The sequence below is a fragment of the Gnatocerus cornutus genome, chromosome 3, assembly GCF_029298725.1.
Source record: "Gnatocerus cornutus isolate USDA-ARS CGAHR chromosome 3, icGnaCorn1.1, whole genome shotgun sequence".
NCBI classification, from domain to species: domain Eukaryota; kingdom Metazoa; phylum Arthropoda; class Insecta; order Coleoptera; family Tenebrionidae; genus Gnatocerus; species Gnatocerus cornutus.
In genome coordinates, this window is record NC_142235.1 from 15,872,410 (window position 1) to 15,900,143 (window position 27,734).

The 27,734-nt window shown below is 36.9% G+C and overlaps 8 protein-coding genes and 1 long non-coding RNA gene across 11 annotated transcripts; 6 read left to right on the forward strand and 3 right to left on the reverse strand.

Annotated features, from left to right (window-relative positions):
- Positions 1 to 6: 6 nt before the first annotated feature.
- Positions 7 to 2,793, forward strand: LOC148177469 (uncharacterized). 2 transcript variants are annotated; one of them, XM_088032034.1, is made up of 4 exons: positions 7 to 188; positions 267 to 423; positions 2,117 to 2,240; positions 2,568 to 2,793. In XM_088032034.1, exons 2-4 carry the CDS (start codon positions 269 to 271, stop codon positions 2,700 to 2,702), a joined length of 414 nt encoding a protein of 137 aa, XP_087888160.1. In that variant the 5' UTR covers positions 7 to 188; positions 267 to 268; the 3' UTR covers positions 2,703 to 2,793. The 2 variants fall into 2 exon arrangements, with proteins under 2 accessions (XP_087888160.1, XP_087888159.1); XM_088032033.1 differs by having other exon boundaries at positions 9 to 184.
- Positions 2,794 to 2,934: 141 nt separating this feature from the next.
- LOC148177470 (nuclear speckle splicing regulatory protein 1) lies at positions 2,935 to 4,152 on the reverse strand. Its single transcript, XM_088032001.1, has 2 exons — positions 3,948 to 4,152; positions 2,935 to 3,901 (listed from the first exon to the last, which is right to left on the reverse strand). The coding sequence occupies exons 1-2, from the start codon at positions 3,956 to 3,958 to the stop codon at positions 2,971 to 2,973; spliced, it is 942 nt and encodes a 313-aa protein (XP_087888127.1). The 5' UTR covers positions 3,959 to 4,152; the 3' UTR covers positions 2,935 to 2,970.
- Positions 4,153 to 5,948: 1,796 nt separating this feature from the next.
- Positions 5,949 to 7,762, forward strand: Sirt4 (NAD-dependent protein deacylase sirtuin-4). Of its 2 annotated transcripts, none has more exons than XM_088032007.1 (4): positions 5,949 to 6,101; positions 6,146 to 6,362; positions 6,410 to 6,828; positions 6,883 to 7,762. In XM_088032007.1, exons 2-4 carry the CDS (start codon positions 6,176 to 6,178, stop codon positions 7,201 to 7,203), a joined length of 927 nt encoding a protein of 308 aa, XP_087888133.1. In that variant the 5' UTR covers positions 5,949 to 6,101; positions 6,146 to 6,175; the 3' UTR covers positions 7,204 to 7,762. The 2 variants fall into 2 exon arrangements, with proteins under 2 accessions (XP_087888133.1, XP_087888131.1); XM_088032005.1 differs by having other exon boundaries at positions 5,950 to 6,097.
- LOC148177472 (uncharacterized) lies at positions 7,288 to 8,006 on the reverse strand. Its single transcript, XM_088032032.1, has 3 exons — positions 7,910 to 8,006; positions 7,665 to 7,864; positions 7,288 to 7,609 (listed from the first exon to the last, which is right to left on the reverse strand). The coding sequence occupies exons 1-3, from the start codon at positions 7,943 to 7,945 to the stop codon at positions 7,399 to 7,401; spliced, it is 447 nt and encodes a 148-aa protein (XP_087888158.1). The 5' UTR covers positions 7,946 to 8,006; the 3' UTR covers positions 7,288 to 7,398.
- An 87-nt stretch (positions 8,007 to 8,093) lies between these two features.
- On the forward strand, positions 8,094 to 10,192 carry Cht11 (chitinase-3-like protein). The gene is made up of 6 exons (XM_088031954.1): positions 8,094 to 8,217; positions 8,264 to 8,397; positions 8,445 to 9,069; positions 9,120 to 9,335; positions 9,680 to 9,890; positions 9,935 to 10,192. Exons 1-6 carry the CDS (start codon positions 8,165 to 8,167, stop codon positions 10,097 to 10,099), a joined length of 1,404 nt encoding a protein of 467 aa, XP_087888080.1. The 5' UTR covers positions 8,094 to 8,164; the 3' UTR covers positions 10,100 to 10,192.
- An 11-nt stretch (positions 10,193 to 10,203) lies between these two features.
- On the forward strand, positions 10,204 to 10,706 carry LOC148177474 (complex III assembly factor LYRM7). The gene is made up of 2 exons (XM_088032043.1): positions 10,204 to 10,284; positions 10,331 to 10,706. The coding sequence occupies exon 2, from the start codon at positions 10,350 to 10,352 to the stop codon at positions 10,674 to 10,676; it is 327 nt and encodes a 108-aa protein (XP_087888169.1). The 5' UTR covers positions 10,204 to 10,284; positions 10,331 to 10,349; the 3' UTR covers positions 10,677 to 10,706.
- A 256-nt stretch (positions 10,707 to 10,962) lies between these two features.
- Positions 10,963 to 27,498, forward strand: LOC148177475 (tyrosine-protein kinase transmembrane receptor Ror-like). Its single transcript, XM_088031897.1, has 11 exons — positions 10,963 to 11,089; positions 11,145 to 11,291; positions 20,105 to 20,367; positions 20,414 to 20,883; positions 20,931 to 21,280; positions 21,324 to 21,468; positions 23,210 to 23,295; positions 23,343 to 23,461; positions 23,514 to 23,921; positions 23,967 to 24,199; positions 26,476 to 27,498. The coding sequence occupies exons 2-11, from the start codon at positions 11,246 to 11,248 to the stop codon at positions 27,122 to 27,124; spliced, it is 2,769 nt and encodes a 922-aa protein (XP_087888023.1). The 5' UTR covers positions 10,963 to 11,089; positions 11,145 to 11,245; the 3' UTR covers positions 27,125 to 27,498.
- Positions 11,293 to 17,024, reverse strand: LOC148177476 (uncharacterized). Its single transcript, XM_088031932.1, has 4 exons — positions 16,533 to 17,024; positions 16,247 to 16,335; positions 12,794 to 12,948; positions 11,293 to 12,752 (listed from the first exon to the last, which is right to left on the reverse strand). The coding sequence occupies exons 1-4, from the start codon at positions 16,595 to 16,597 to the stop codon at positions 11,319 to 11,321; spliced, it is 1,743 nt and encodes a 580-aa protein (XP_087888058.1). The 5' UTR covers positions 16,598 to 17,024; the 3' UTR covers positions 11,293 to 11,318.
- LOC148177477 (uncharacterized) lies at positions 17,139 to 17,414 on the forward strand. The gene is made up of 2 exons (XR_015769756.1): positions 17,139 to 17,276; positions 17,340 to 17,414. It is a non-coding gene; the product is annotated as an uncharacterized LOC148177477 (long non-coding RNA).
- Positions 27,499 to 27,734: the final 236 nt, after the last annotated feature.

The window sequence follows — 27,734 nt, forward strand, 5'->3', positions numbered from 1 at the left end:
AAGTTTATGATTAGTTTTATGATAGAGCGCGACGCTCTTCTGTTTTCTTCTACCTTTCGCGGCCAACGCGATTTCTTCATCCGTGAGCTGGAGGACCATTAATGTCTTTGTTGTGTGACTAATACGTTGGTCGTCGACGTATTCTAACTGTTCTAGTCGTCAGTTCGTTTTCCGTTTAGATTTAGTAAGTACGTTTTCTTCATTTTTTCTTAAAATTTTATAAGTGAAAGTGCTTCCTGTGATACTTAATTTGGTCATTTCTTCAGAGATGCATACGTCATTCGTGCTGCTGGCGCTTTTGGTGGTTTTGGGGGCTGTCGCGTCCAAAGATATGATGAGGAAGATTGTTTTTGATAAGAACACTCCAGACGTTTTCTACTGTCCGATCCATAAACCCACGGGACTGGATAAAGTCATAGTCAAGTAGGTGTTGAATTACGTAATTTGGTACCGCTGGTTGAAGGAAAAAAAATCTGCTGTTATTTTGGCAGATTGGGCGGAAATAGACTGTCTTAAAAACCACCAAAGTTGCGCTTATTTTGAGACAGTAGGCCAAAGTTTAGCGTGACGGTAGTTCCATTGTTGAAATTAATGGAAAACCGCCAAAATTATGATTATTAATACTTATTTTGTCAGAAATACTGCCAAAGTTATTTTCAGACAGTAAATCAAAATATGGCGTGGCGGTAGTTTCATTATTGAAATTAATAGAAAAACCGCCAAAAGTATAAATATTAATACTTATTTTGAGACAGTACTCAGAAATACTGTCAAAGTTGTGTTTATTTTCAGACAGTAGGCCAAAATTTGGCGTGGCGGTGGTTCCATTGTTGAAATTAATGGAAAAATCGTCAAAATTATGATTATTATTACGTATTTTGAGACAGTTGTCAGAAATACTGCTAATGTTGCGCCTATTTTCAGACAGAAGGCCAAAATTTGGTGTGACCGTAGTTCCATTGTTGAAATTAATAGAAAAACCGCCAAAATTATGAATATTAATACTTATTTTGAAACAGTAGTCAGAAATAATGCGAAAGTTGCGTTTATTTTCAGACAGTAGGCCAAAATTTGGCGTGACGGTAGTACCATTGTTAATTAATACTTATTTTGAGACAGTAGTCAGAAATACTGCCACTATTTTGTTCAATTGAAGGCAAATCGACTGTATTATATACTGTCAATTAGTATTTCAGACAGTAGTTTAAATTTTCGTGACAATAGTTCCATATTATAAATAGTTCTTATTTTAAGGCAGTCGTCAAAATGTTTTAAGAAAGTATGCTGTCTCAAAATATCAGTCAGTTTTAAAACAGTAGCTCAAAAACAATTATACTAAATTGGGTACCAAAACCTATAAATTTCAGTAGTTCATTTGTTGAAATTAGCATAAAATGTGAAAAGTTTGGTATTTTCAAGGCTGTCAACTTGAGGTAAATTGCATGGTAAATTCAGACGACTTTACTGTATTGACATTCTTTCCAACTTGAACCTGTCACTAAATTTTTCCGTTTGTTTTGTTCCGCCACTGGTCAGTCAGCCATAAAAACAAGAAACCACTATTTTAGAGAGCTGCAGTTCTGCAATATTACACACTTATTGTGATAATTACAAGACTATAAAACTTGCGTGTCTTACATTCGAATATAAGAAATTTGAAAGTATAATTTTCGAGTAATCATAAAATTATCAAACACGCAACATTTTTCAATCGTAAAAAAGTACAGAGGACTTTGAATTTTGGCTCCATGTTGGTATTACTGCCAAAATGACACCTGTCAACTTTTGCATAATTCATAGCAATGAAATAAACGTGACTTTACTACGATACGTTCATTTTACGGTTATGATTATTTCTAAAAAACAACAGTAAAAACATGCTTACTAAAAAGCAGGAAACGGTGATTACTCGTTGACCTTGAATTGTATGACTACTAGATCGCAAATAGAAGAAAAAGGAACTCGCGTAATTTACTCTGCAGTGTGAATTATTATACCAGATGTAGGTTGGTAGTGCTGGGTGTCTGCGAAATCTCAAAATCGATGTACATATAACAGAGCTACCAACCTGTTAAAAAATGCAAGGCCCTATTTGATTTTTTTGCGTTTTTTTCAGAGCGCGCCCGCTGAAGAAGCTCTGCGAATTTGAAGGCGAGCCCCTCCCTGACGACTACAAAAGCGACTGCTACCAAGACATCGACGAAACGAGCTATGCTTGCAAAGAAAAGTACCGGATTATGGTAATTACACCCACGCCCTGCCAAATCACGGCTTTATAACGAAAACACGATAATTAAAACGGATTTTTTTCAGAAACGGCTCAAAAAGGCTTCAGTTGAGGAATAACGACAGCTTCATAATCTCTTAACAAAGCTTTAATTAACAAAACATTGCTTTATTTAATAAATAAAGTTGTCTAGAGATATTTAGAATAGTTTGGTTGGTAATAGGGCCATTAATATTATGATGAAGATGTAACGAAGATAATAACGATCAGGGCGCTTCTTGGGTGCGCTTAGTGTGGGGGTGAAACTTTTTTTATGAAGATTTGACTTTGCTTTTCATAGATGCGGATGCATCCACCTGGTACTGAAGAATCTTTTGATGGTCAGAGACTTGCCAGATTTATCGATGTTGATAAAGAGTTTTATGTGATGAAGATGGAGGATAAGAAGAAACATTTGAAAAATAGATTGGGGTAGAGTAGGAATAGACAGAGCTTCACTAAATTCATTAATTCCCACCTAATTGTTATCTGTATATACTAAAATTGTTAATAAATTATTATTAATAGCTAAAGTCTTTTTTTCAATTTTTGATTCTAAAACTTAAGAAAATAAATGAAAAAAAAAATTTTTTTAAACAAACTAGGTGGCCCTTGAAATTCGGTGGACCTCGCCATTACATGGCCCGCGGTGTTCATTTATAAGAAAATTTTATTTTTATATATTTTTTTATTTATTAAATAAACTATAATTCTCTGAGCGCCTTTCTTTCGAAGTACCGCTGGAGCGCGGCATCGAAGACTTCCCCAACGGTCCTCTTCTTCCAGATGTCGATCTTGGGCTTCTTGGGCGGAGGAGGCGGTTCTGGTGTGGCTTCAGGTTCTTCGTTTTTCTCCACTTCCTCTTCTTTAGGTGCGATTTCTTTTTCTTCAGCAACTTTTGGCTTTGTCTCCTCTTCAGAGTCTGAGGAGTCTATACTGAAATCAGAGTCCGCATCCAAGTTTGATGGCATGTGCTCTTTTTTAATCTCGACTTCTTCAGTGTCGCTCTTATCAGACTCTGACTCTTTGTGTGTTCTGTACTTTCGTTCAGTTTCCGGGTTTTGTTTCTTATCTTTTGTTTCTTCCGGCTCTTTTTCTTCAGTTTTGTCGTCGTAATTGACCTTTTGGTCGTACAAATGTCTATAAAATCCGTCTAAATTCCCTTGTTTCACCACATCGCCTATTGACTCTAAATACTCTTCTCTTTTTTCCTGTTCCTCCAGTTCCTTCATTTCTTCCAACTTCTTTTTATAGCTACTGGTAACAAAAGAGTCTTTATCTTTGAACTCATCCCCTTCAGTTTCCCTTTCCTTTTGCACCTGTCTCTCAATCCGTCTTTCATTATCCCGTTTTCTTCTATCTGCAGCAGCCAACAACTTGTTTATATACTTCGGTTTGCGGTCCAAGTCTTTCCTACTCAGTTTCGATTCCTTCCTCTTTTTGTCGATTTCATCGTACACTTCATCGTACTGATAAACAGTCGGATCTTCTTCAATCGCTTTACTTCGAGTGATTTTATCTTGTTTTTTAAGCGTTCGATTCAAGCCTGTGGGAACCGAATCTTCAGAGTCGGACTCGTCGAAGATTGACGGGCGCTGGATCACCACTTTGTCTTTGGGGACGATGAGGCCGTACCTAAATAGTTGTTAAAGAAGGGTCCAAATAAGGGGAGAATACTTACTGTTTGGACATGGTGTAAATATAACCTTAAAATTTGACACTAGTGATACTTCACCAACATAGTGAAGTGAAAATCACCAGAAATTACTTGTGTGAAGATAGCTCTCTGCACTAAGCTTTTCAATCCCCATTACCAAGACTGTTGCACACAACTTGTATACCTCAAAAACTTTATTGTTGTAGCATTAAAATGACTAAAATTACCAATTTTATTAGTCAATGTCAGAAATTTTAACTTAAAAATATATTTTTTTTAAATTTGTGTTTTTTGCTCAATAATTTTTGTGCGCCTCCGTCATTTTTCATAGCATTTGTGATACTCATTTGCGGCAAGAAAATCACCTTTTGAATGTCTAGGCAGTCAAAAGTGACATTTCGAATAGTTGCTTTTATTTTGCAAGTTGGCATCGCTGCATAAATGTCAATTAATTGTCTCAATTTGTGTGCCGATATAGAGGCCAATGACCTTCGAAAATAATAAAGGTAGATTAATTAAGTAGAGATTCCACAAAAATTTGCTGAAACACATTTGAATTTACATTAATCTGCAATCGTTTGATTTGAATGGGGTGCTACCAACCTATTTCCCAGTTGATGAAATTCCCCTAAATGAGGAAATGACGTTTCAAATTCAAACCAAAAGTCAAAATAAATAACTATTAATAATTGTCGGCGCACAAAATTTCGTGTTTGACACGACTAGAAAATGTTTTGGAAATGCTCGGATTTTAATACTTTCCTTGCAATTCCAAAAGACCATTTTCTAGCCTAGTGTAACAAATAACTATGCAATGTGGTAAAGTTAATAAAGTCCGTTTTTTTTTTTAAAAACCACCAACACCGCAATCTTTCCCTGCATTACAACCGGCAACGTTGCCTAGGGAGATTTTTGGTGAGAAACTAGTTTCTGAAAATTAGGCAGTGTTTCCGTTAAAAACGTTTCTTTTACAGCCTGTTGGATTGCAAATCAAAGAATTTAATAGTGAAAAGACTCGGCACTGCCTGAAAGGCCGTTTTGTGTGATCAAATTGTCAATTAGATAGCTAACCTATTTGATTTTATCACCAAAAAGTCACCATCGACTGTGTTGCCGGTTGTAAAGTAGTGCGAGAGTGCGGTGTTGGTGGTTTTTTAATAAAAAAACGGACTTTACACGATTCAAAAATAATAACGTTGCCAACAATTATAGTTGTAGCACTATAATTACGAAAAACAAAAAATTATCCCGGCGCATCCACCATTTTTTGTAATTAATATAATTTGCTTCTCCAACAAAACTGAGAATTGTTTGCCTTTAGAGACCTTGTTTGTCAAGTCAATTTATTAGTAATACAGTCAAATAAATAAAATAAGTTAACAATTTCGTGTTGGAAAACTAATGCAAAATGTGTCGAAACCAAAACGTCCCTAAATAAACTGTCAACCCACCCCGCATCTATTCAATTCTAAAATCGCAATTCCAAAGCCAAGAAAAAAGGACATAAACCAGATATTTAATGTAAATAACTGCCCAGACAATGCACTAAAAGGACTAATGTGTGAACATAGTAATTATCAACGAAACACCGCATTGAATTACACTCAAGCACGTCTTATTTTAAACGAAAACAGAAGTGTAAAACTTGAAAAGAAAAATTTGCGAATTGTTTCTACATCGAACCTGCTCTTACATATAAACTTGTTTAGCACTTATGCAACTTCAAATCCATCACAACGACACAATTTCACTTCACATGTACAAACACATCCGACTTCGTTGAGTCGCAGCGTTGAACTGATTGAAATAAATAATTAAGTAATTAAGAAACTTCGGTAATTGAGTAAAAAATTGTCTTTCGGGCTAAGAGTTTTCGCGCGTTTGGGGAGTTTCGGGAGCCGAGCTTAAACGATTGATCTCGAACCTCCGCTTTCCTATGAATTTTCGCGCTTAAAATATAAATCAGAATTTGCTGCTGTAGAAAAATAAAAATTAAAATTTTATTATGGACAACCACAGCATTGTGGCGGTGTGCAACGGTCTTCGTGGTGAGATTAAAGAGTTGAGTTTAGTGAGCTAACTTCACACGAGTTTGGAACCTAACCTAACTTTTATCATCAGACTATGAAAATCACTATTTTAAGCAAGTGAGAGCTGTCCGTGCACGTGACTAAGTAGGTGAAGTTCAGCGGTTGCTACTTGTTTCTAAAACGTGATTTTAGGTGGTTGTCTGATGATTTGGTGGGGCCCCCATGATGCCGCTCTCTTACATAAGCAAGCAGCTCCCGTCGCTTTTGAGACATGCGACGCCGGTGCTTAACGAGTACGTCCCCAAACATTCTCCCGTTTTATCAAGCGATGTTAAACTCCTCCAGGACTTCCTTCAGGACTCTGAGAAAATCCTGGTGGTTACAGGAGCAGGAATATCGACGGAATCAGGTGCAGATTTCGCCGATTGTACGCTGTCACTATCAAATTGTTTCCAGGAATTCCCGACTACCGCTCCGAAGCCGTGGGACTCTACGCAAGAAGCAACCACAAACCAGTTCAATATCTCGACTTTTTGAGCCACCCGAAAGTCCGCCAGAGATACTGGGCGCGGAATTTCTTAGGCTGGCCTAATTTCTCTCAAGTCCGACCCAACATCACCCATCACTTGCTCCAACTCTTGGAAAGAATCGGAAAAGTCTCTTGTATAGTCACCCAGAACGTGGATTCCCTCCACTTCAAAGCCGGCGCTCACAACGTAATAGAACTCCATGGAACTGCCTTCCGCGTGATTTGTTTGAATTGCGGGCAAACGTACGACCGGCATTACATTCAAGACGTACTAACTAAGTTGAATTCGGGGGTACAAATAACGACGCAGATGGTACGACCTGACGGCGATGTCGACGTGTTTGAGGTGAGGTCGCTGGGCTACCAACTGATTGTAAGTTTAAAAAGCCTCTTTTTGTAGGATAAAATCAGGGATTTTCACCCTCCGTTTTGTGACTCCTGTAATGGAGTGTTGAAACCGGATATTATTTTCTTTGGTGATAATATTCCAAAAGCGCGGGTGAAGCAAGTCAAAGAGGAAGTCAGTCAAAGTGACTCTTTGTTGGTGTTAGGGTCGAGTTTAACTGTGTTTTCGGGTTATCGGATTGCGCTGCAGGCCTCTGAAGAGAGGAAGAAGGTGGCGATTGTTAATATAGGAAATACAAGGGCGGATAAGCTTGCGGATTTGAAGATTTCGGCGAAATGTAGCGACATTTTGACGGAGATTTTTAGGTGTAGGTGAAATAGTTGGACCGGCGCCGTCACCATTTCTGTGGAAATGGTGGCGGCGCCGGGTCAAATGCTTCTTAAATTATTGTGAAAGTGCTTTGTTTCTTATCTAGTTTCTGTTATTTATTGATTATTGGTTACTACAATATTGATTGTGAGATAATCGCACACAATTCTGAGTCATTTTTTTATAATAGAGAATTAGTCATCAGCACGCTAACGCCATTTCAAAAAGCAAATTCGAAATAGTTTTTTGCATCAGAGTTACAACTTTTTCTTTCATCGAAATCCTTACATCCTTCACACACTGTCTAAATTCTTCGCTTTTACATTCCTCTTCGCTTTGGAACTCACAATAGCAATCATTCAACGTTTTTGAAGTTTGTTCGTCTTCCTCAAGCCCACTGTAAATTTGGTACCTAAAAAACACAACAAAGTTATTTGTACAACAAGAATACAAGTGTGGTTTCTCACCGCAGGTCCCATATAATGTCAGAATTGTAATCAATGCTCAAAATTTGGTCAGAATTGAAACATTGCAAAGTGTACGGATTAAACGTACCATCAGTCAAGTCCTTCATAAAATCCTCCCATTCCGAAGTCGTTTCGCTATTCACGAATTCATCATCAGGAGTACACGTAATATTGCACGCACTCGTTGCCTGAGTCCAGACCTGGAAAAAGAACTGCAAAAACGGAATAATGAGCGAATTATTTACAATTCCAATAACAAACACGAGTTGAAGCACAATCATTTTAGCAACAAAGCCGAACTGTGTAATTATCGGCTTTATCTTATCAAAAATGAGCTAATAAATAATTCCAAGGCATTGTTAGTTGTAATCCTTGACTTCCTGAGGAGAGTTCGGAGAAATTTTTTTCGAAGTTCAAAAAGTCTAGTGATTTTTGTTTCTATCACCTGTCACTTACGAAATTAAAGTGACCAAAGTAAATAAACATAACCTAGAAATATAATGACAGACGTCTATGCAGGTCACTCCCAATTTGTTTTGTTGACTGATAACAGGTAATTATGGGGGGCTGCGGGTGTTTTAATGACCCCCTCGTTCTAGACGAAGATGGTTCGACAGCCGCACGGTTTTCCTACTAATTGTGGTAACCGTTCCAATCATCATCTTCTGTGGTATTTACACGATTATACTTAAAGGAAATGAGAGTCTTTTGTACCCCAAATCTTTCACTCAAGGTAAGGTTTTTATAGCCCCCTCAGAACATGACCAGACGATGTTGTAGTGCCAGTCCTCTTATCACATCGTGCCAAAGTTTACAGTCGCCACTTTAAGAACCAAAGCAACGATATATTAGTACCTAGGCCCCCTTCTAAAGACATCGACGAGTTTAAACTAGTTTGCTACTACAACTTCCCGGCGAATGCCAACTCGCTCCAGCCCCAGCATATAGACCCTTTTTTGTGCACCCACATCATTGTTGGTTTTGTGAATGTTTATGACAACGCCGTGGAGCTCCTTGACTCGGAACTCGTGTCTTTGAAAGCTGTCATTGCCTTGAAGCAAACCAACCCGGAGCTGAAAGTGTTGCTATCTGCAGGGGGCGCCGGGAGCGGTGGCAATGATGGGTTTACCACAATGGTTCTCAATCATGAGAACCGTAAAACTTTCATTCGTTCCATTGTTAATTTAGTCAAGAATTATGGGTTAGATGGGGTAGATTTAGATTGGGAATTCCCAAATGAAGATCCGGCCAAAGATAAACACCAAAAGATGCATTTTGTGCAGCTTTTGGAAGAGATCAGACACACTATTGATAAGCAAAATCGGCATAAATTCCTGTTGTCGGCGGCAGTGGGGGCTCCTGTTTTTATCGTAGATAATTCGTATGACGTCATGTACATGAATAAGTAAGTACTCATTTGAATGGTAATGAGCGACAGCTAATTGTTTTTTGTAGGTTTGTGGACTTTGTCAATGTGATGACTTACGACTTTCATTTTTATTCGAAGTTGACGCCGTTTACAGGGCTTAATTCACCTTTGTATGGGTCTGAGCAGGATAAGGGGTACTTTCAGACGTTGAATATTAATTACGCTGTAAATTATTGGGTTTCTAAGGGGATGAGCAGGGAGAAGATGATGGTGGGGCTGCCGACTTACAGCCACACGTTTCGGTACGGTTGAGGTCTGACTACATCTAGTCTGGATTAGTCTCACCAAATTAGATTAGTCTAGACTAATCCCAGTCAGCGGGTTTGAACTAATTCAATTTAGTCTAATTTACGACACTTCCTGCCTTTAAAATTACTCCTAATTAGCTCCTAATTAGTCTTGATTAATTTGATTAGTCCAACTTAGGTCGTGTAGTCGAAATTAGAACGGTCTAGTTCTGTTTTGCTGAATTAGATTAGCAATAATTACTAGTTAGAATTAGTCCAAACAAGATTAGTCGATCTTTAGTCAGAAACCGCCGACCTAGTCGAGATTAAGTCAGAATTTAACTCGCCGCACGTTTTAGCCTAACGAACCCCCACAACAAGGGTTTGTACGCCCCAGCGCGCGGCGTCGGAAAACTCGGAAGTCAGGGCTTTGCCGACTACTCCCAAGTCTGCAAATTCCTCAATCTGAATCAGATTTCGCCTGTGTTCGACTTGGATGCCAAGAGCCCCTATGCAGGGAAAGGTGTTGAGTGGTTGTCTTTCGACAACGAGCAAAGTCTCGCCTTCAAAGTAAGTCGTCTTTTTTCTGGATAAATCAATACAGTGAGTTCTAGACCGAGTATGTTCGTGACAATCAATTCGGGGGCGTCATGGTGTACTGTTTAAACAGTGACGACTACATGGGGACCTGCAAGATTGATCCGAATCTACATAGTAAACCGTTTCCTCTGGTCAACAAAATCCGGGAGATTCTCAACAAGAACTACTCGATTTTTTGATGGAGAATCTCATAATCAAAGTCATGGCTGTTAACAGTGATAAAGTATTATATCGTTTTGTAAAAAATAAAGGTGTAGTTAAAAAAGTTGGGGTTTTTGGGGCGTGGGTTGGCAGCGGAGTGAGGTTAGGAGCACCGGCGACGAAAAAAGCTTCCGTGCGAACTAACGCCGTTTTTCTCACATTTGTGAGTATTTAACGTTTTTTATAACGCCTGATTAGTCTTTTTTGAGGTTATGTAAACGCGACGAGATGTCTGGAAATTTACGTAATGAGGTTTTGAAAGCCTTCAAATCTCTCCACAAAGCGCGGAAGCTTGTCTTTCGGGGCGACGACAAAGCCTTGAAGTTAGCCCAAATCCAAATTAACGAAGAGTACAAAAAGTGTAAAAACGTGAGCGATTCTCAAGCTGTTCAGGAATTGGTCGCGTATTCTAAGGCTGTAGAAAATGAATTGAAATCCACAGTTATACAGGCGCAGGAAATACAGCCTGGGCAGTATGAAGTTAGGATAAGAGATGAGATAGTAAAATTGGAAAATGTACCTTTTAATGAATGTGGGAGCAAAACGCAGAAATAAGTAATAAAATTGAGTAGTTTTGAGTTTGAATTTGGCGCCTTATTTGACTGGTTTTCCACTAGACTTGTGAACGCGAACTTTGCGTTTTGATAGTTGCCTAATCTGCCTCAAAAGTATGTTGTTATTGTTGTAATCTACAAAATTACAAAACAGCTGCTGTGACATACAAAGAACGAGTATTAATAAATTCCTCGTTTATTTTTGTCGTAGTAACACAAAAAAATTCTTTTGCGTTGACAACGGTGTTCAAGTCCAGTGGAATTCGTAGCCGCGTGACGCCTAGCAAGTGCTACCAACTTTTACCCCGGTGTATTTTTAGTAATTTTTCTGTCAGATAACATCAAAACATTCTTTGTGTATATTTACTTAATTTCTCGGGTTTTGTGCGCGCTTTATTTATTTTAGTTGCACAAGTAATAACTCAGCCCTGTTCTAACCTCTGTGTGTATTTTCACATTCTATTTTTAGCATTCGCCAGTGCATCGAACTCTTGCCCTCTTGACCCAGCATTGGGGCCATCACCCAATTCACCATGCCTTCAATAACGTGTTGACATAGCGCCACCCATCATGAATACGTCGCTTTGTCTCTTCCTGCTCGTGGCGTCAACATTCGGTGAGTAAAAAAAACTTTATTTACAAATTAAATACAGCCGTTGCCCCAACATGCACACCACGGCACTTTCCCGTTGAGGGGAATATTAGAAATGTTCGACATTTTCCTAGTTTTAACAGTCTCGCAACTACTTAAGCTATTGGTCCTTTCACGCTCTGAGTGCATCCCGAAATCGTCGTAGCCCCCGTATTTGTGCTCGTTGGATTTGTCGGTGCACACAGAGTAGGAGCGCTCCCGGTGCATCCGGTCAACGCTCGTAATGGTCCCTCTGCGGCTCTTCAACCGCTCACCCTTCCTGTGCTTTTTGTGCTTCTTCTCGTCTTTGACGTGGACGTGTTTCCGGTCAGGGCTCACCGAGACGCTTTTCCGTTGCTTCTTTTCCTCGACTTTCTTCTTCTCCGAGCCGGTTTTACTATCGGAGCTCGTGGGGGTTTTGGGCTCCCCATCCGTGGTGGATTTCCGCGACTCCAAACTTGGCGTCTTCTGGTGCTTGGGCTCGCCGAACTTGATGTCGAAAATAGACAATCGCTTGTCGCCTTTCACCGACTTGTCGCGTTTTCCTTTGAAGTGGATGGAGACTTTTCTTCGCATACTTAACTTCGGGGACTTTTTCTCGTCTTCGGGTTTGGCAGGTTCGAGTTTCGTCGTCTGGAATTTCAGGTTTTCCTCGTTCTCGCTGGAGATGAGCTCCGAAGAGGTGAGCTCCAATAGGTTGGTTTTAGAGGTGTTTGAGTTGTCGCGGGTGTTGAAGAACTCCTCGGGAGCGGGGCCGAAATAAAAAGGATTCTTCTCGTTCACTAGGATTTCCTCCGGCAGCGGCAACTTCTCCGCGGATTTCGAGTGGAGACTATCAAAACTGTTTTGGACGTTTTTGTACTTTTCAAACCCGAGCAGAGGCATGGGGTTGGGCATCAGCACCACGTTCAGCTCGCTTTTGAACGGCCTCTCCGGAGCCTCATTCACCTGGTCGTTGGTGATCTTAAGAATATCCTGAGAGATCGTTTCGATGTCGTTGAGCAACTCCTCCAGGTTCCCACCGTTGCTAAACGTACTCCTACTGGGGGTACCATTCCGGAACGAGTGGTTATCCGTCTTCACAATAAGATCCGTGGCGGTCTTCTCAATCGCTGGTACTTCCTCCACGTTCTGGTAAAACGGGAACTCCTCCTCACTTTGACTCATCTTAATCGGAGAGAAAAAGTTCTTCGGCGGTACCACCGGAAGAGTACTCGCTTTGTCGTACGGCGGGTAACTCTGATCCGGTTGGATAACATTCTCCATGTTCCACTGGTCGTTGGGAATCGAGTTCTTATCACTGTTTTCCGTACTGTTTTCTTCCGGTACGACCGACAAGTGATCGAACTCGGCGTGGAGGTTCTTCATGTTGGTTTTCTGCACGTTCTGAAGGTTCTGGGACGTCTCCACTTCCTCGGATTCTTCAGAACAGGAGCTGCAACTTTCCTAGAGAGTTTTGGTGATGGTTGAGCTTCGTGAAGACTTACCGAGTCGCTGCTGGTGCACGTCGTGGACGAAGACGAGAAGTCGTACTCTTTTTCCTTAAGGAGTTTGTCTAGTTTGTCGTACTCGTCGCGCAAGCACCAGATCTCTTTCTTCAGCATCTCGTTCTCGCGTTTGAGCTTCTTGATGTCGTATTGACCTTGAAGAAGAAGTTATTATTTCGGGAGTTTAAGTGACAGGTTTATATTTAAAGATTGTCTCAGTGTAAATACATGTCGTTTATTTTCGAACTAAATTTTTTGTCCAATTTTTACTACTTATAAATACCTTTTATTAATGTTACACACGTGTTGAGTTGGCAGATGTGCTATAAAATAGCATTCGAAAGTTTATATAACCGCGAACACCTTTGTAAATAATATAAATATTTGTGACAAGTCGTTCCCGCAGGAATTGAAATTTTCACAAATTCAAGAATGTCGAAATAAAATGTTTAATACTTACTAAAACCAACCCAGATTCTTGTTTACGTGTTTCGGAATTTGCTAAAAATATGACAGAGTTAAGAATCTTGCTACATTTTGAACTAGCCGGCAAAAACTTCATTCACACTTTTTTTTCGTAGATAAATAAAACGCTTCTAATTTAAACTGTAGAATGAAAGATAAAGAACAACGTTTTGTGATTTATTTTTAATCGAACTTGAAATTTCCTGCGGTTTGATTAATTGGGGCCGAAAAAAATTGAAATTTGGGCGAATTTAGGTGGATTTTATTCATTGGAAGGTTACAAATTCGACGGTTAACTTGTTTTTATTATTTTGCGCGAAATAATTTAGCTTAGCGAGGTCTAAAGTTTTTAAGGCGGACAAAATAATTCTGAGAATTGGAGAAATTCTCCACGATATAAATATAATGTTTCGATAATTTCCTGGAATTCCCATAAATAAGTGTCGGAAGTTTTAATCTTTGCAAATAATTAAAATCTTAACGGTTTAAAAATCTCCTGGCACTGAGTGGGATTCTAAAAACCCAGAGAAATGCCTGAAATTTCTTCAATTTTTTAAAGTTAAATCCAAATTCTTACCCGAGTTCTTACCATACAGAAACGGATTAAAAGGGTCCCTTATACTGAACCTAAAAAGAACGGCTGAAGTATTGAAAATAGAAAATTCTAAAATTTTTGTTTTTTTATTAATTTTAGGTTTTTATTTAATTTCTACAAGTGAAATTATGCATCAAAATGTTCTAAAATCACTTCAAAAGGCTCAAAAGGATCTCGGTGTTACCTAGATAGCTTTTTTATTTTTCATGTTTTAGAACAAACTTAAGAGAACTCAAAACCCCAAATTAAAAAAGTCTAAAATTTTGAAATTTTTTGAGACAAATTGAAAAAAAAACATTTTTAGAAATTTTGAGGTTTTGTAATCTAAAGAATTTAAAAGAAAGAAATCAAAAGATCGTAAAAGGCCCTAGAATTTTTTTAATTAGTTACACCCTTGTAACAAATTTAAATTTGAAAAATGTTGACAATTTTTATTATATCAAATGTCTTTTTGGAAGTTTTCAAAATCAAAATCAGTCGTATTTAAAATTTCTTCGGTATTTTCAAATCTTTAGAGTTTCTAGAATATTCAAAATTCGCCGAATTTCAATTTTTTTTTTAAAAGCTCCAGAACTATTTTTTTTAAATCTTTGAAAAATTAAAATATTAATTTTCAAATAGCAGAACCTAAAAAAATGGATGAAGTTTTAAAAACCCTAAAATTTTTGTTTTAATTAATGTTCGATTTTTATTTAATTTCCACAAATGAATCAAAAAGTTCTGAATCACTTTAAAACGCTAAAAATCTCAGTTTTATTTAGATTTTTTATTTTCCATGTTTTAGACTCGTTTTAGAGCATATTTTAGAGAACTTAAAACCTCAAAAGTTCAAATTGATAATGTTTAAAATTTTGAAGTTTTCTGAGAAAAATAGAAAAAAAGGTAAGAAAAAATCAACATTTCGGAACATTTTTAAAATCTTCTAAAAAATTTGAAAGAAAGCAATTAAAAGGCCGCCGTGAATGGCTCTGGAAGTTTTCTAATTAGTTACGATCCTGTGAAAATTTTCTAAAATTTAGATTCAAAAAAGCTGAAAAATTGATATTTTCTATTTTTTTTTGGAAATTTTTAAAACTAAATCGGTCGTATTTATAATGTCTTTGATATTCTCTTTTATTTTTCCATGAAAAATTAAAAAATTAATTAATTAAAAAAATCCCGAAAACTTCAAAATACGGCCAGACTCGAATCGATTTTTAGAAAGTTGCTTGAAAACTTTGAAGATATTTTTATTTTCCAAAGCCCTAGAAATTTTTGCGCACGAGATTTAAAAATTATGATGTTCGAAGATTTCCGAGAAAGTTTTTAAATAGTCTGAATTTCTATAAAGAGAATTTTAGAAAAATAAATGAAAGAAACGTGAAGTTGAAGAAAATCGACACACCAAAATTAGAATAAAAATCTTTTGAAAAATTTTGGAGTTTTAAAAACTTCAGAATCACCTTTCTATAATTTCGAAAATGTTAGGCCAAGGTTTTCAAAAATCTTCGTAAATGCAAAATCTAAAAAAAAATAAATAAAGTTTTTAAGATAAAAAAAATCTAAAATTTTTGTTTTTTATTAAGTTTTAGATTTTTATTTAATTTCTACACATAATTAAGTATCAAAATGTTCAAAAATCACTTCAAAAGGCTAAAAATTATGTCTCATCAATGTTACGTGATTAAATTATTTATTTTTCATATTTTAGAGAACTTTACACTACAGAAGTTTAAATCGAAAATTTCGTAATTTTTCGAAAGAAATAAAAAAAAAGATCAAAATTTTCGAATATTTAAAAATTGTGTTTCGTAGCCAAAAGAATTTGAAAGATTGAAATTGAAAAGCCCTGGAAGTTTTTAAAAATAGTTCGGCGATTTAAATTTAAAAAAGGTGGATGATTTTTATAAGGCTATGAAAAACCGTGAAACCGAAGAAAATTGCCAGTCGAAGCTTGTTGTTAGAATAAAAAAAAATTATTGCAGAATTTTGGAGTTATTTATTTTTAAAGAATGGTACAAGATTGTTCCAAATTGTTAAATCAGTGACTTCAATGTGGTCACTAGCATTTTAAAGCAACTTAAATTTGGAATGAGCGCAAATAAAATTACGTTACGTACATTTACGCACCACTTTTCCCGTGTGAATGCACCTTTAGCTTGTTATTATTACCTCTGATTTGTCCAAACCACTTAACCATCAAACTCGAACGAAATAAATAAACATTGGGCGTATAGCGGTAATGTAATTTCCCCGCCTCATTTTTTGTTTTTCGACAATCGGAAAGATTACGAAAGCCCGTGTTAGTTTGTTCCCTTCGAATTAGCTATTAGCAGGTTTGGCAACTAGGCCAAGTTAAAAATACAGAAATCGTCTATTTTCGCAAATCTGTCGTTGTAAAGTAGGTTGGTTACCTCTTTCAATCTCAGCATTGATGTTGATGGTTCTCAGCCTAAGTTCTTCGTTTTCGTAGATCATGCCTCTGGAAGACTTTCTGTCTAACCTGTGCAATGGAAACAACGCTCTTTATTCTTGTAATTTATAAAGCAAACAAAGCCGGTAGTGTGGATGAATGCAAGAATGCAAATGCAAAACTGACCTGCATGCTGTGGTATTCCTGGAATTAAGAAATTCATATAGCAGGCGAAGATGGCATTTCTAGCATTGCTGTGTGCTCTCTGTCGATTCCTTTTCACTTACCTTCGATTGGGCTTGACATTGTTATCTCTTCGTCTCGTTCTCAACATGGTCGTTGATTTCGACATAATTTCCCAATCAATCGTTCACACTTCTGTTTGGTTTAAAACCGCAACCGGCGGTATTAAGAATAAACACTTCACATTCAAACATGTCCGAAAGGTTTATTTAATTGTCACTGCTAACTTCCCTTCTTCACTATTTGTTTACATGTCTGGATTTTGCCACGTGTTGACGTATTATTTTCGTAAATATTTATTTAAAAAACACGTAGAAATTCAAGCCGCCCCTGAAACCGCGCGTTACGTCATTGTGTACAATACTTTTTCCACGACAAGGTCGCGAAATATTCCACTTTTTGTCACTGAGGATGCACTCTCCAGTCACGAAACGTTCTCGCACACCGTGCAAAGGTGACTAACTGCAATCTGTAGCGATCTTGTAAAGACGTCCGATGTTTGTTTCTTTCTCCGATACACTGAAGGGCGTCGCGACGCTTAATAACAACTGTTTATAATCTCGGGATCTAAATTTATCAGTCTTATTTCGAGAATGTCGATGTATATTGGGCGGTAGGCGTGCCGCGATTTTCGTGGTTTCGACAGATTGTGAAAAATACTTCTGTTGGTATGACCAAAAATGAGCATGATAATGAAATTGTTGTTTTTGAGATTTATGGGAAAATATATGGCGGCGTTTATGGCCTCCCTGTATGTTATTGATTACGGGCTTGTCAAGATTACTTCCGTAAGTTTATCGCCTGTCAAAATATTTACTGTTTAAAATAACAATATTTTTAATAATTTGTAGAAATACTGTTTCTTATACCCGTCAGGTATTCATTACTCAATTTATATTGATGGTAAATAAGTAGAGGAGCTGGGGAAAAATTAGATTATGATAAGATTTGCTTAGATTATAGATCTCGAGCTGCTCTTCCTATTGGTAATACATATATACTAGTGTATTTAGTGTTGTTTTTGTCCCTAAAAAGTCCCTAAAATGATTTCGAAAAGACCCTCTGAAAACAATAAGTTATTGGTGCTCATTTTACGCAGAATTTTACGCTAAATCCAAAACTGCTCTAATTTTTTTCGTACGTCAACAAATACCTGAATTAGAAGCGTTTAAGTTTGCGGATAAAGAATTTTTAGTTCCTATACGTACAAAATGTTTCTAGCATCAAGGGTGGCTATGAAATGCCAAAGGAATTTGCCGCTTATTACAAATGTGGGCTTAGATTTTTTAACTGATATTTGTAGTTCAATCATGGAGAAATGTAAGTTTTGAAAAAAAACTTTTCTAGTTGTGGTTTGAAACCTGAAAATCATAAACTTGGACACAAAACCGTAACTAAAACGTTGTTGACGTAAGTGACATTATAAGTAATTTTCAAGATTCACTATGAAAACGATGCGGCAAAATAGTGCATGACAGAAATTTCAGAGCCACCCTTGATGCTAGAAACATTTATAAACATCTTGTGTAATCCTCGATATCTCTGAAATTAAGACTGATAGAAAGATGCGGTTTTCACCATCGATTTTCTCGTGCTTTTTTAAATAAGGGTGTGGCATTAAAAATTCCGTATTCAAAAATTTATTATTTTTTTAACCGTAAACGTAGCCACGTTACGATTAAGAAGACTTTTTTTTTACAATTTTAAAAGATGCGGTTTTCATTATTGTTTTTTTGCCGATAAGAATAATATGTATATTACATAATTATCCCAAATTTGAAGTTTTAAATTTGTCGAAAAAGTTATTTTTTCAAATCTAATTCGGCGATATCTCGCTTATTTACATAGCAAACTTAAACTATTGGTGCTAAATAAATGCAGAATTTCACGCAGATTCCGAAAACGTGCCATTTTTTAACGAAGGTTTACCAATAACTGAGTTAGAAGTGATTAAAGTTTCGGATATTGAATTTTGAGTTTCCAAATTTTCAAAGTTCAGTATCTCCAAAACTACGACATATACATATGTAGAAAGAAACGGTCTTTACCATCGTTTTTCTCGGACTTATTTTCTTTAGAATCCGCTCCAAAACAGTCCAAAATTTGATTTTCGGTTTTTTTTGGGCAAAAAATTTGGTGGCTTAATCGATGAAAAATATTTTTTTTGTATTTTACATCGCCTCTCGTAAACGACTTGCCCCATCGATCTGAGATTTGGTCAGTTGATAGATCTGGATCTGTTTTTTTGATCCCTGTAGAAAAATTTCACGCAGAATTCAAAACTGTGCGACGTTTTTACGTACGTCAATAAATAACCGAATCAGAAGCGATTAAAGTTGCGAATTGTAAATTTTTAGTTTCGAAATGTATAAAGCTTAATATCTTCGGAACTATGACTTATAGAAGATGGGGTTTTCACTATCGTTTTTCTCGTCCTTTTGGCGATAAGAATCAGGTATTAAAATTCTGATTTTGAAGTTTTAAAAATAACAATAGAACAGTTCTAAATCTAATTAGGTCGAAATCTCGCTCATTTGCGGAGCAAAAGTTAAGTTATTGGTGCTCATTTACGCAGAATTTCACGCAGATTCCAAATCCGTGCAGAAAAAAAAGGCACTTCAAATAAATCTCTTCCAAACCTCACTTCGATGGGGATCTTTAAAATTTGTTTATCTCAAGACAATAATCAAAATCGTTAATTTTCTTTGATCTGGAAGTACAAAGAAAAAATGGAATCCAACGACACACTCATTCTTTCATCAGATTTGTTTAATCAATCTCTAAATAATGTTTCTACTTGTTATAAAATTTATAGTTCACTGCATTTACGTACGTATTTTTAGTACCAATCGCCGCAAACAAATTATACAAGCTCCATAAAATCGATATTATTTGGGCAATTTCCAATACGCACGTTTGTGGTTTTTGTTATTTGACAGAAAAACGTGTGGGTATAATAAAAAGCCTGCAAATATTCGCGTATTTTGTACCGGAAGCTTCCACCTCTTGTTTTGAAAGCTACCAAAATTGAGTCATTGCAACTTATTTTTAGTTTAGCTCTTGGAATTAAATTCCGGACGCACAATCGACTTGTGACTCAAACAGATTTTTGAAAATATTTTCTTAGTTTAACGTTTTTGAGTCATCGAGCAAAAAACGACTTGTTTTGGGATAATCATGACATCATGCGTCATGCAGTTTTTAGTTTATTTAAAATATACTTAAAGTTGCGTTACTGTGTTTATATGAATCATAATTATTATCACAGATTTTTTACTAAATTTCGTCAGCTCCATCTTACGTCAATATCTAAATTAGGTTTCACACTGTAAATAAACATGAAGTTCTTACTTAGTTTTATAAACAGTGTAGTGGTTCCAATTGTGCTAATCTAATTCAAGGTTAGGTTTATTTGTTTAGTGTGATCTAGTTTTTTGGTTTGTAAGGTCGTTGGCTATTTACGTTTCATAATTAGGATTCCATTTCTCGATTTTTTCGTGAAATCGAACCGAATTCTCGCCGGTTATTTACAAAACGAAGGAAAATTGAAGGATTCAATCCCGGCGCATCCACCATTTTTCAAATTCTCCAAATTATAATTTTATTAACATTGCAGTGTTTGGTAACGACGCCGAGTACGAATACGATGAATACGAAGATGAAGAAGACAACACCTCCTTCAACCACACTACCAACGCCACCATCATCTTCACAAAGAAACTGGACAACATCACCGTCGAACCTGGCACTAAAATCGTCAAACTAATCTGCGAAGTCCAAAACCTCGACCCGAACAACACCAATAAAGTCACCATTTTGTGGAAGAAGAACTTCGCGCCGGTGGAGAAGAGCAAACGCGTCACCATCAAAATGATTAAAGTGAGTTACCATCGAAGAGTCCCTCCGATTCTCATTGACCTTTCAGAGAGACCAACGTTACAAATCCACTTTGCGCATCATGAACGTGGAGGTCTTCGACAAAGGTTTCTACTACTGCCTCGCTTCTAACGGTGTCGATAAAATCCGCTCGCAGTGCGTCCTCGACGTCGTCGGAGAGAGTCTTCGAGGGAGTACCATGTTGAACACTTTGAAATTCGACAGCGAAATCACAACGACTTTTCCGAATGGGCCTCCAGTTCCGGTTTTTGACACCTCCAAGCAACATGAAGTTCAACAGGAAACGTTGACCAGTGGGAAGACTTTTGATTTGGCGAAAGTTAAGATCGAGCCGCCGCCACGGTCGCTGAATTTGAGTATTCCGTTTTGTCAGGTTTACACGGGGGAGATGTGTAAAACGTACTTGGAGCACAAATATGTCTTTGTGCAACCGCCTTATAGTCAAATGGACATCGAGAAGATGCTGAGGGACGCGTTTTTGGTCATCTCGCAGTCTAAGTAAGTTGACGGGGGATGTGGGGATCAATCAACATTGTTTGTTTTAGTGATATTTCGTCCAGTTGCAATAAATTCGCGAAGCCGAGTCTTTGTTATTCGGCGTTCCCGGTATGTGCGGATCCTCGCCTAATTAACAACAATCAAAAGAAGTACAAGTCGTCGGCAGACTTCAAAAATATTAGGAATAAGTTGGGGAGCTCCCTCCAAAGGATCTGTAAGGAAGACTGCATTTTATTAGAAACTGAGTTGTGTAGTAAAGAGTACGCCATCGCGAAGAGGCATCCGGTGATTGGAAAGACTTTGGAACTCGAGGAGTGCCAGTACCTCCCAAACGAGACTGATGTTAGCTCAAGACATTGCTTGGAGCTGGGGGTGGACCACGAGAGCGTCAACAAAGGTGAATATTACCGAGGAAGGATACGTGCTGATTTTGTTTGTAGATGACACGTGCTTTTGGGACAATGGGGCGCATTATAGGGGTGTCCAGAATGAGAGCGACAGGGGAAACAAGTGTCTGCGGTGGGCGCACCAGTTTCATATTCATTTGTCAGAGCATCCGGAGCTCACAGGACATAATTACTGCAGGTAATTGGACTAAATTCGTACTAATTTGGAATTCATTGGGACTAGATTTGTGCTAAAATGATGAATAAATTAGTCAATTATACTAGACGACCTAAATTTCGGTTGTAACGCCCTAAAGTTGGACTAATTTGGACTTTATTTGGACTAAATTCGGACTAATTTATACTTCATTTGGACTAGATTTGTGCTAAAATGATGAATAGATTAGTCAATTATACTTGTCGACCTAAATTTCGGTTGTATCGTCCCAAAGTTGGACTAATTTGGATTCAATTCGGACTAAATTTGGACTTTATGTAGACTAAATTCGGACTAATTTAAACTTCATTTAGACTAGATTTTTCCTAAAATGATGAATAAATTAGTCAACTATATTGGTTGACATAAATTTCGTTTTTAACGGTCCAAAGTTGGACTAATTTAGATCAATTTTACACTTAATTTAGGACTAATTTGGACTAGATTTGTGCCAAAATAATGAATAAATTAGTCAACTATATTAGTCGACGTAAATTTCGGTTTTAACGGTCCAAAGTTGGACTAAATTGGACTAATTTCACACTAAATTTGGACTAATTTTGACTATATTTGTACTAAAATGATGACTATACTAGTTGACCTAAATTTCGGTTGCAACGCCTTAAAGTTGGACTAATTTAGACTTTCTTTGGACTAAATTTGGACTAATTTGGGTTTCATTTGGACAGGATTTGTGCTAGAATGATCAATAAATTAGTCAACAATATTGGTCGACGTGAATTTCGGTTTTAATGGTCCAAAGTTGGACTAATTTGGACTAATCTCACAGTAAATTTGGACTAATTTGGAGTAGATTTGTGCTAAAATGATAAATAAATTAGTTAATTATACTAGTCGACCTAAATTTCGTTTGTAACACCCTAAAGTTGGACTAATTTGGACTTCATTTGGACTAAATTTGGACTAATTTGGACTTTATTCGGACTAAATTTGTGCTAAAATGATGAATAAATTAATCAACTACATACATATATTGGTCGACATAAATTTCTGTTTTACCAGTCATAAGTTGGGCTAATTTGGGCTAATTTGGGCTAATTTGGTCTAATTTCACATTAAATTTAGACTAATTTTGAGTAGATTTGTACTAAAATGATGAATAGATTAATCAATTATACTAGTCGACCTAAATTTCGGTTGTAACGCCCCAAAATTGGACTAATTTGGACTTCATTTGGATTAAATTCGGACTAATTTGGACTTTATTTAGACCAGATTTATGTTAAAATGATGAATAAATTAGTCAACTATATTGGTCCACATAAATTACGGTTTCAACGTTCCCCAGATGGACAAATTTGGACTAATTTCACACTAAATTTGGACTCATTTTAATTAGATTTGTACTAAAGTGATGAATAGACTAGTTAATTATCCTAGTCGACCTAAATTTCGGTTGCAACGCCTCAAAGTTGGAGTAATTTGGACTTCATTTGGATTTAATTCCGACTTATTTAAACTTTGTTTGGACTAAATTCCGACTAATTTGGACTTCATTTAGACTAAATTTGTGCTAAGATGATGAATAAATTAGTCAACTGTATTGGTCGACATAAATTTTGGTTTTGACGTTCCAAACTTTGACTAATTTGGACTAACTTTGGAGTTTCTGGTTGACTGGACATAACTGGGTTAAATTTTGTAGAATAAAATGTACCAAGATTGGACAAAATAAAATAGGTTAATTTTGTACCGATTTTAGGAACCCTGGGGGCGTGGAGGCTCAACCATTTTGCTACGTGGATGGTGACCCCATCAGAAGAGAAATCTGCAACGTCACCAAATGCAGTAAGTTCCAAACTCACTTCTCACCCCCGCTAACTTATCTCTTCCAGACCACGTCCTCTGGCTCTACGTCGTCGGCACCTTTGTCGCGATATCCGTCGCCTGTGCCGTCTTATTCGGAGTTTTCTGTTGCCGCAAGAAGAACAAACTCGCTCGGAACCTCCAAAATGTGAGCTCGCTTCCTAAACTCAACGTTTCTTAATTAACACACTGAATTTTAGATGAACGTGCCATCGGCAGATAAGAACATTTATGGGAACACCGGTCCTAACTCCCCCATGGAAATGAACAATCTTCTCCCTCCGAATATTCCTCCGCAGAAGAACCACCACTCGCACCGAAACGGGTTCCAGAACGTGCCTCAGTACACTTACAAAGAAGTGAGTTTTGTGGAGGAGCTCGGCGAAGGAGCGTTCGGTAAAGTTTACAAAGGCGAACTCAAAGCAAAAACGGGAAAAGTGATAGTCGCCGTGAAGTCGTTGAAAGAAAACGCAAGTGCCAAAACTCAGGCGGATTTCCAAAGGGAGATCGAGCTGATTTCGGAGCTCAAGCATCCGAATATTATCTGTTTATTAGGGGTGGTGATGAAGCAGGAGCCGATGTGCATGTTGTTCGAATTCATGTCGGAGGTAAGATGAGTCTTTGGGGTGATTTTCACCACCTAGTTGTTCCAGGGAGATCTGCACGAGTTCTTAATTGCCAATTCCCCCAGCGAAGGGAAGAGTTTGACTCAAAACCAGTTTCTACACATCGCCATACAAATCGCTCAGGGAATGGAGTACTTATCTGATAACCATTACGTCCATCGGGATTTAGCCGCACGAAATTGCTTGGTCACCAAAGATTTGGTGGTGAAAATTAGTGACTTCGGGTTGAGTCGCGACATGTACAGCTGCGATTACTACCGGTAAGTGGGGTGTTTTATTGACTTGTTGCTTCATTGGGGTGAGGCGAAGGGTGGAAACTGACAAAGGAGGATAATTAGTGAATCTTTGGCTGTTCGGGGCGGCAATTTTAGGGCCCCCAGGCTTTCAAAACAATTTAAATTAAAAAATTGAAAAAAACCAAATTTAAATAAGAGGAAATATTATAAAAAACGTCTTTAAAATGAATTGATTTGAAATAAAGTGCAAAATTGTAACGCCAAAAAGGTGAATCTCAATTTTGGAAGCAACAAGAAATTTGCAACATCAATTATAAAGACTTGAAAGAATGAAATTTTGGGAGCTTACTGTTAATTTCTTTCTAAACTGTGCCAGAGTATCAATTTGTAGAGAAAAAAGTAAAAATTTTGGAAATTTTCATTTTTGGGAGGACGATTTTTTTTTCATTTGCTATTATTGTGTCATTTGCGTAATTTTAACTTTAGAAATTTGAAATTTTGGGAGCTTTTTATTTTTAATTTGTGTGACAACTATTCTAAAGTACAAAATTATAGACCAAAAAATATAAATTGTACAAATTTTCTGTTGGAAGGACCCATTTTTTTTAAAAACCTTTGATTTTTGCAATTTTAACGTCATAAACATGAAATTTAAGGATTTTGCTACTTTTGATCTGATTGTGCTCTGGCTCAAAGGAGAAAATCATAGAGTCAAAATTACAAATTTGGCAATTTTCTTTTTTGGAAGGACCCATTTTTTTTAATTTTGTGCTAAAACCTCTCATTTTCGGAATTTTAAAGCCATAAATATGAAATTTTGGCATTTTGCTACTTGTGCTCTGGGCTAAAGGATAAAATTATAGAGCCAAACATACAAATTTGACTATTTTTTTTCTTCAGGAAGGACACAAATACTTTTTAAACTTTGTTCTAAAGACTCTAATTTTCGCAATTTTAACATCATAGATATTAAAATTTGGGCTTTCACTACTTTTAAACTTGCGTTCTGTGAGTGCTCAAAATTATAGAGCCAAAAATACAAATTGTACAAATTTGACTTAAAAGGATACAAAATTTCTTAGTACAAATTTTCTGTTAAAGTCTGTTATTTCACAATTTTAAAGCAATAGATATGAGCTTTATGAAGGTTGTTTTTTTTAGTCGATTATGCTCTGTGTCAAAGACCAAGATTATAGAGCAAAAAATACAAATTTTACGAATTTTCTTTCTTGGACCGGCGCATTTTTTCTTTAGAATTTTCAAGGCATATGTATGAATTTTTGGAATTTTGCTGCTTGTGATCTGATTGTGCTCTGTGCCAAAGGACAAAATTATAGAGCCAAAAATACAAATTTTGCAATTTTCTCTCTTGGATGTTTTTTGTTTAATTTTGTGTAAAATCTGATTTTGGAATTTTAAAGCCAAAGATACGAAATTTTGGGATTTTGCTACTTGTGGTCTGATTGTGCTCTGCACCAAAAAACAAAATTATAGAGCCAAAAATGCAAATTTTACGAATTTTTTCTTCAGCGGGGACACAAATATTTTTTAAATTTTGTTGTAAACTCTAATTTTCGTAATTTTAACATCATAGATATTAAATTTTGGGATTTTGCTACTTTTGAAGTGATTGTGTTCTGTGTCAGTGCACACAATTATAGAGCAAAAAATACAAATTGTGCAAATGGACTCATTTTTTTTTAATTTACTGCTAAAACTTCTGATTTTGGGAATTTTAAGGCCATACGTATGAAATTTTGGGATCTTGCTATTTGTGGTCTGATTTTGCTCTGCGTCTAAGAAAAAATTATAGAGCCAAAAATACAAATTTGAGGTTTTTTTTTGAAGGACGCATTTTTTTTTTAATTTTGTGTTAAAACTTCTCATTTTCGGAATATTCCTTTCATGTTCGGAATATTAAAGTCAAAAATAAGAAATTTTGGAATGTTGTTACTTGTGATCTGACTGTGCTCTGCGCCAGTGTATAAAATTATAGAGCCAAAAATACAAATTGTACAAATTATAGCACTTGAAACGATCCAAACATTTCCAAAAGATTTTATTAAAGCCCGTTATTGTCGCAATTTTAGAGCAGTCAACATTAAATTTAGAGAGGTTGCTATTCTAGAGTTGATTATGCTCTGTCAAAACCAAAATATAGAGCAAAAATACAAACTTTACGAATTTTTTGTAGGACGCAAAAAATTCCAAAATTGTTTGTTAGTCTCGAATTTTTGTAATTTTAGCACAATAGACATGAAACTTTTAGACATGTTGGCAGCACTGATCTGTCTTTTCAGCGTGCAATCGAAGTCGCTCCTTCCTGTTCGCTGGATGCCCCCCGAGTCGATCCTCTACGGCAAATTCACGACGGAGAGCGACGTCTGGTCGTACGGCGTCGTTTTGTGGGAAATTTACAGCTACGGGCTGCAGCCGTACTACGGTTACAACAACCAAGAAGTGATCAACATGATTCGCTCCCGGAAACTGCTCCCGTGTCCCGACGCCTGTCCCAGTTACTGCTACGCTTTGATGGTCGAATGTTGGGCAGAACTGTCCATCAGAAGACCGAGCTTCGCCGAAATCAGCCACCGCCTCCGCGTGTGGAAACAAAACGGGAATTCAAACGGTGCCTACTTCAAATCGACCGAATTTAACAAATTCGGTCACGGGTCCAAATCGAGTCATTCTGATTCGCCGACTGTTTGCCAAGAGAATCCAGAGTGTGCCACGTGGGAGAGGAAGAGGATGCATGAGAGTCAGAGTAGTTTGACGTCGAGGTCTTCGAGTTTAGGGAACAAGACGCAGAGTACGAGTTTGAGTAACGAGCATTCGAGGAATCGGAGGAGTCATCGGAGGAAGGAAGATTCGTTGGAGAGAGGGATGAATCCAAAGAATACTGTCGTCAGTTCAAACGGAGATAATTTCGAGATTAAACTGTCGCATTGAAGTTATTAAGTAAGAGGTTTAAAGATGTTGTTATTTATAAGTTGTATTGGTTGAAGAGAATATGAACAGTGGCAACTTTTGCCACTGGTTTGAAGCAGAATCCTTTCTTGCCGGCTAAGTTGAAAAGCTCAAATTTACATATCGTTCATATTCGCGTTTTGGACTTTTTTCGTTCCTAGTTTTCCAAAAATCACTTGTTTTTTATGTTTAGAGTAAGGATAATTGGAGTCAGTTTGAAGCCAAATTTTTTTATGTTTTATTTATGTATTTATCCACTTTTATTTTATTATCATTTCATGTGTGATGTCAACATTTGTAATGTTCATGTGTATGTCTGTGTGTGTTTATAAAATATATGGAAATTTTTATAACTACTGGTAATTTTATTCTTCCGAAGATTCTAGACTATTTAGTTTTGAACTATACAAGTGCCTACTGAACTTATGAGAAGTTTTAACAAGATAATGGCGAATAAACTTGAAATAGAAGAATAAACATGAAAAGGACCAAAAAAATAAAGCAAACAAAAAGGTTCGAGTGTAAAATCTACCATAAATGGAACAGAAACGGAGTAAGAAGAGACAAACCTTTTGGAAAATCATAGAATAAC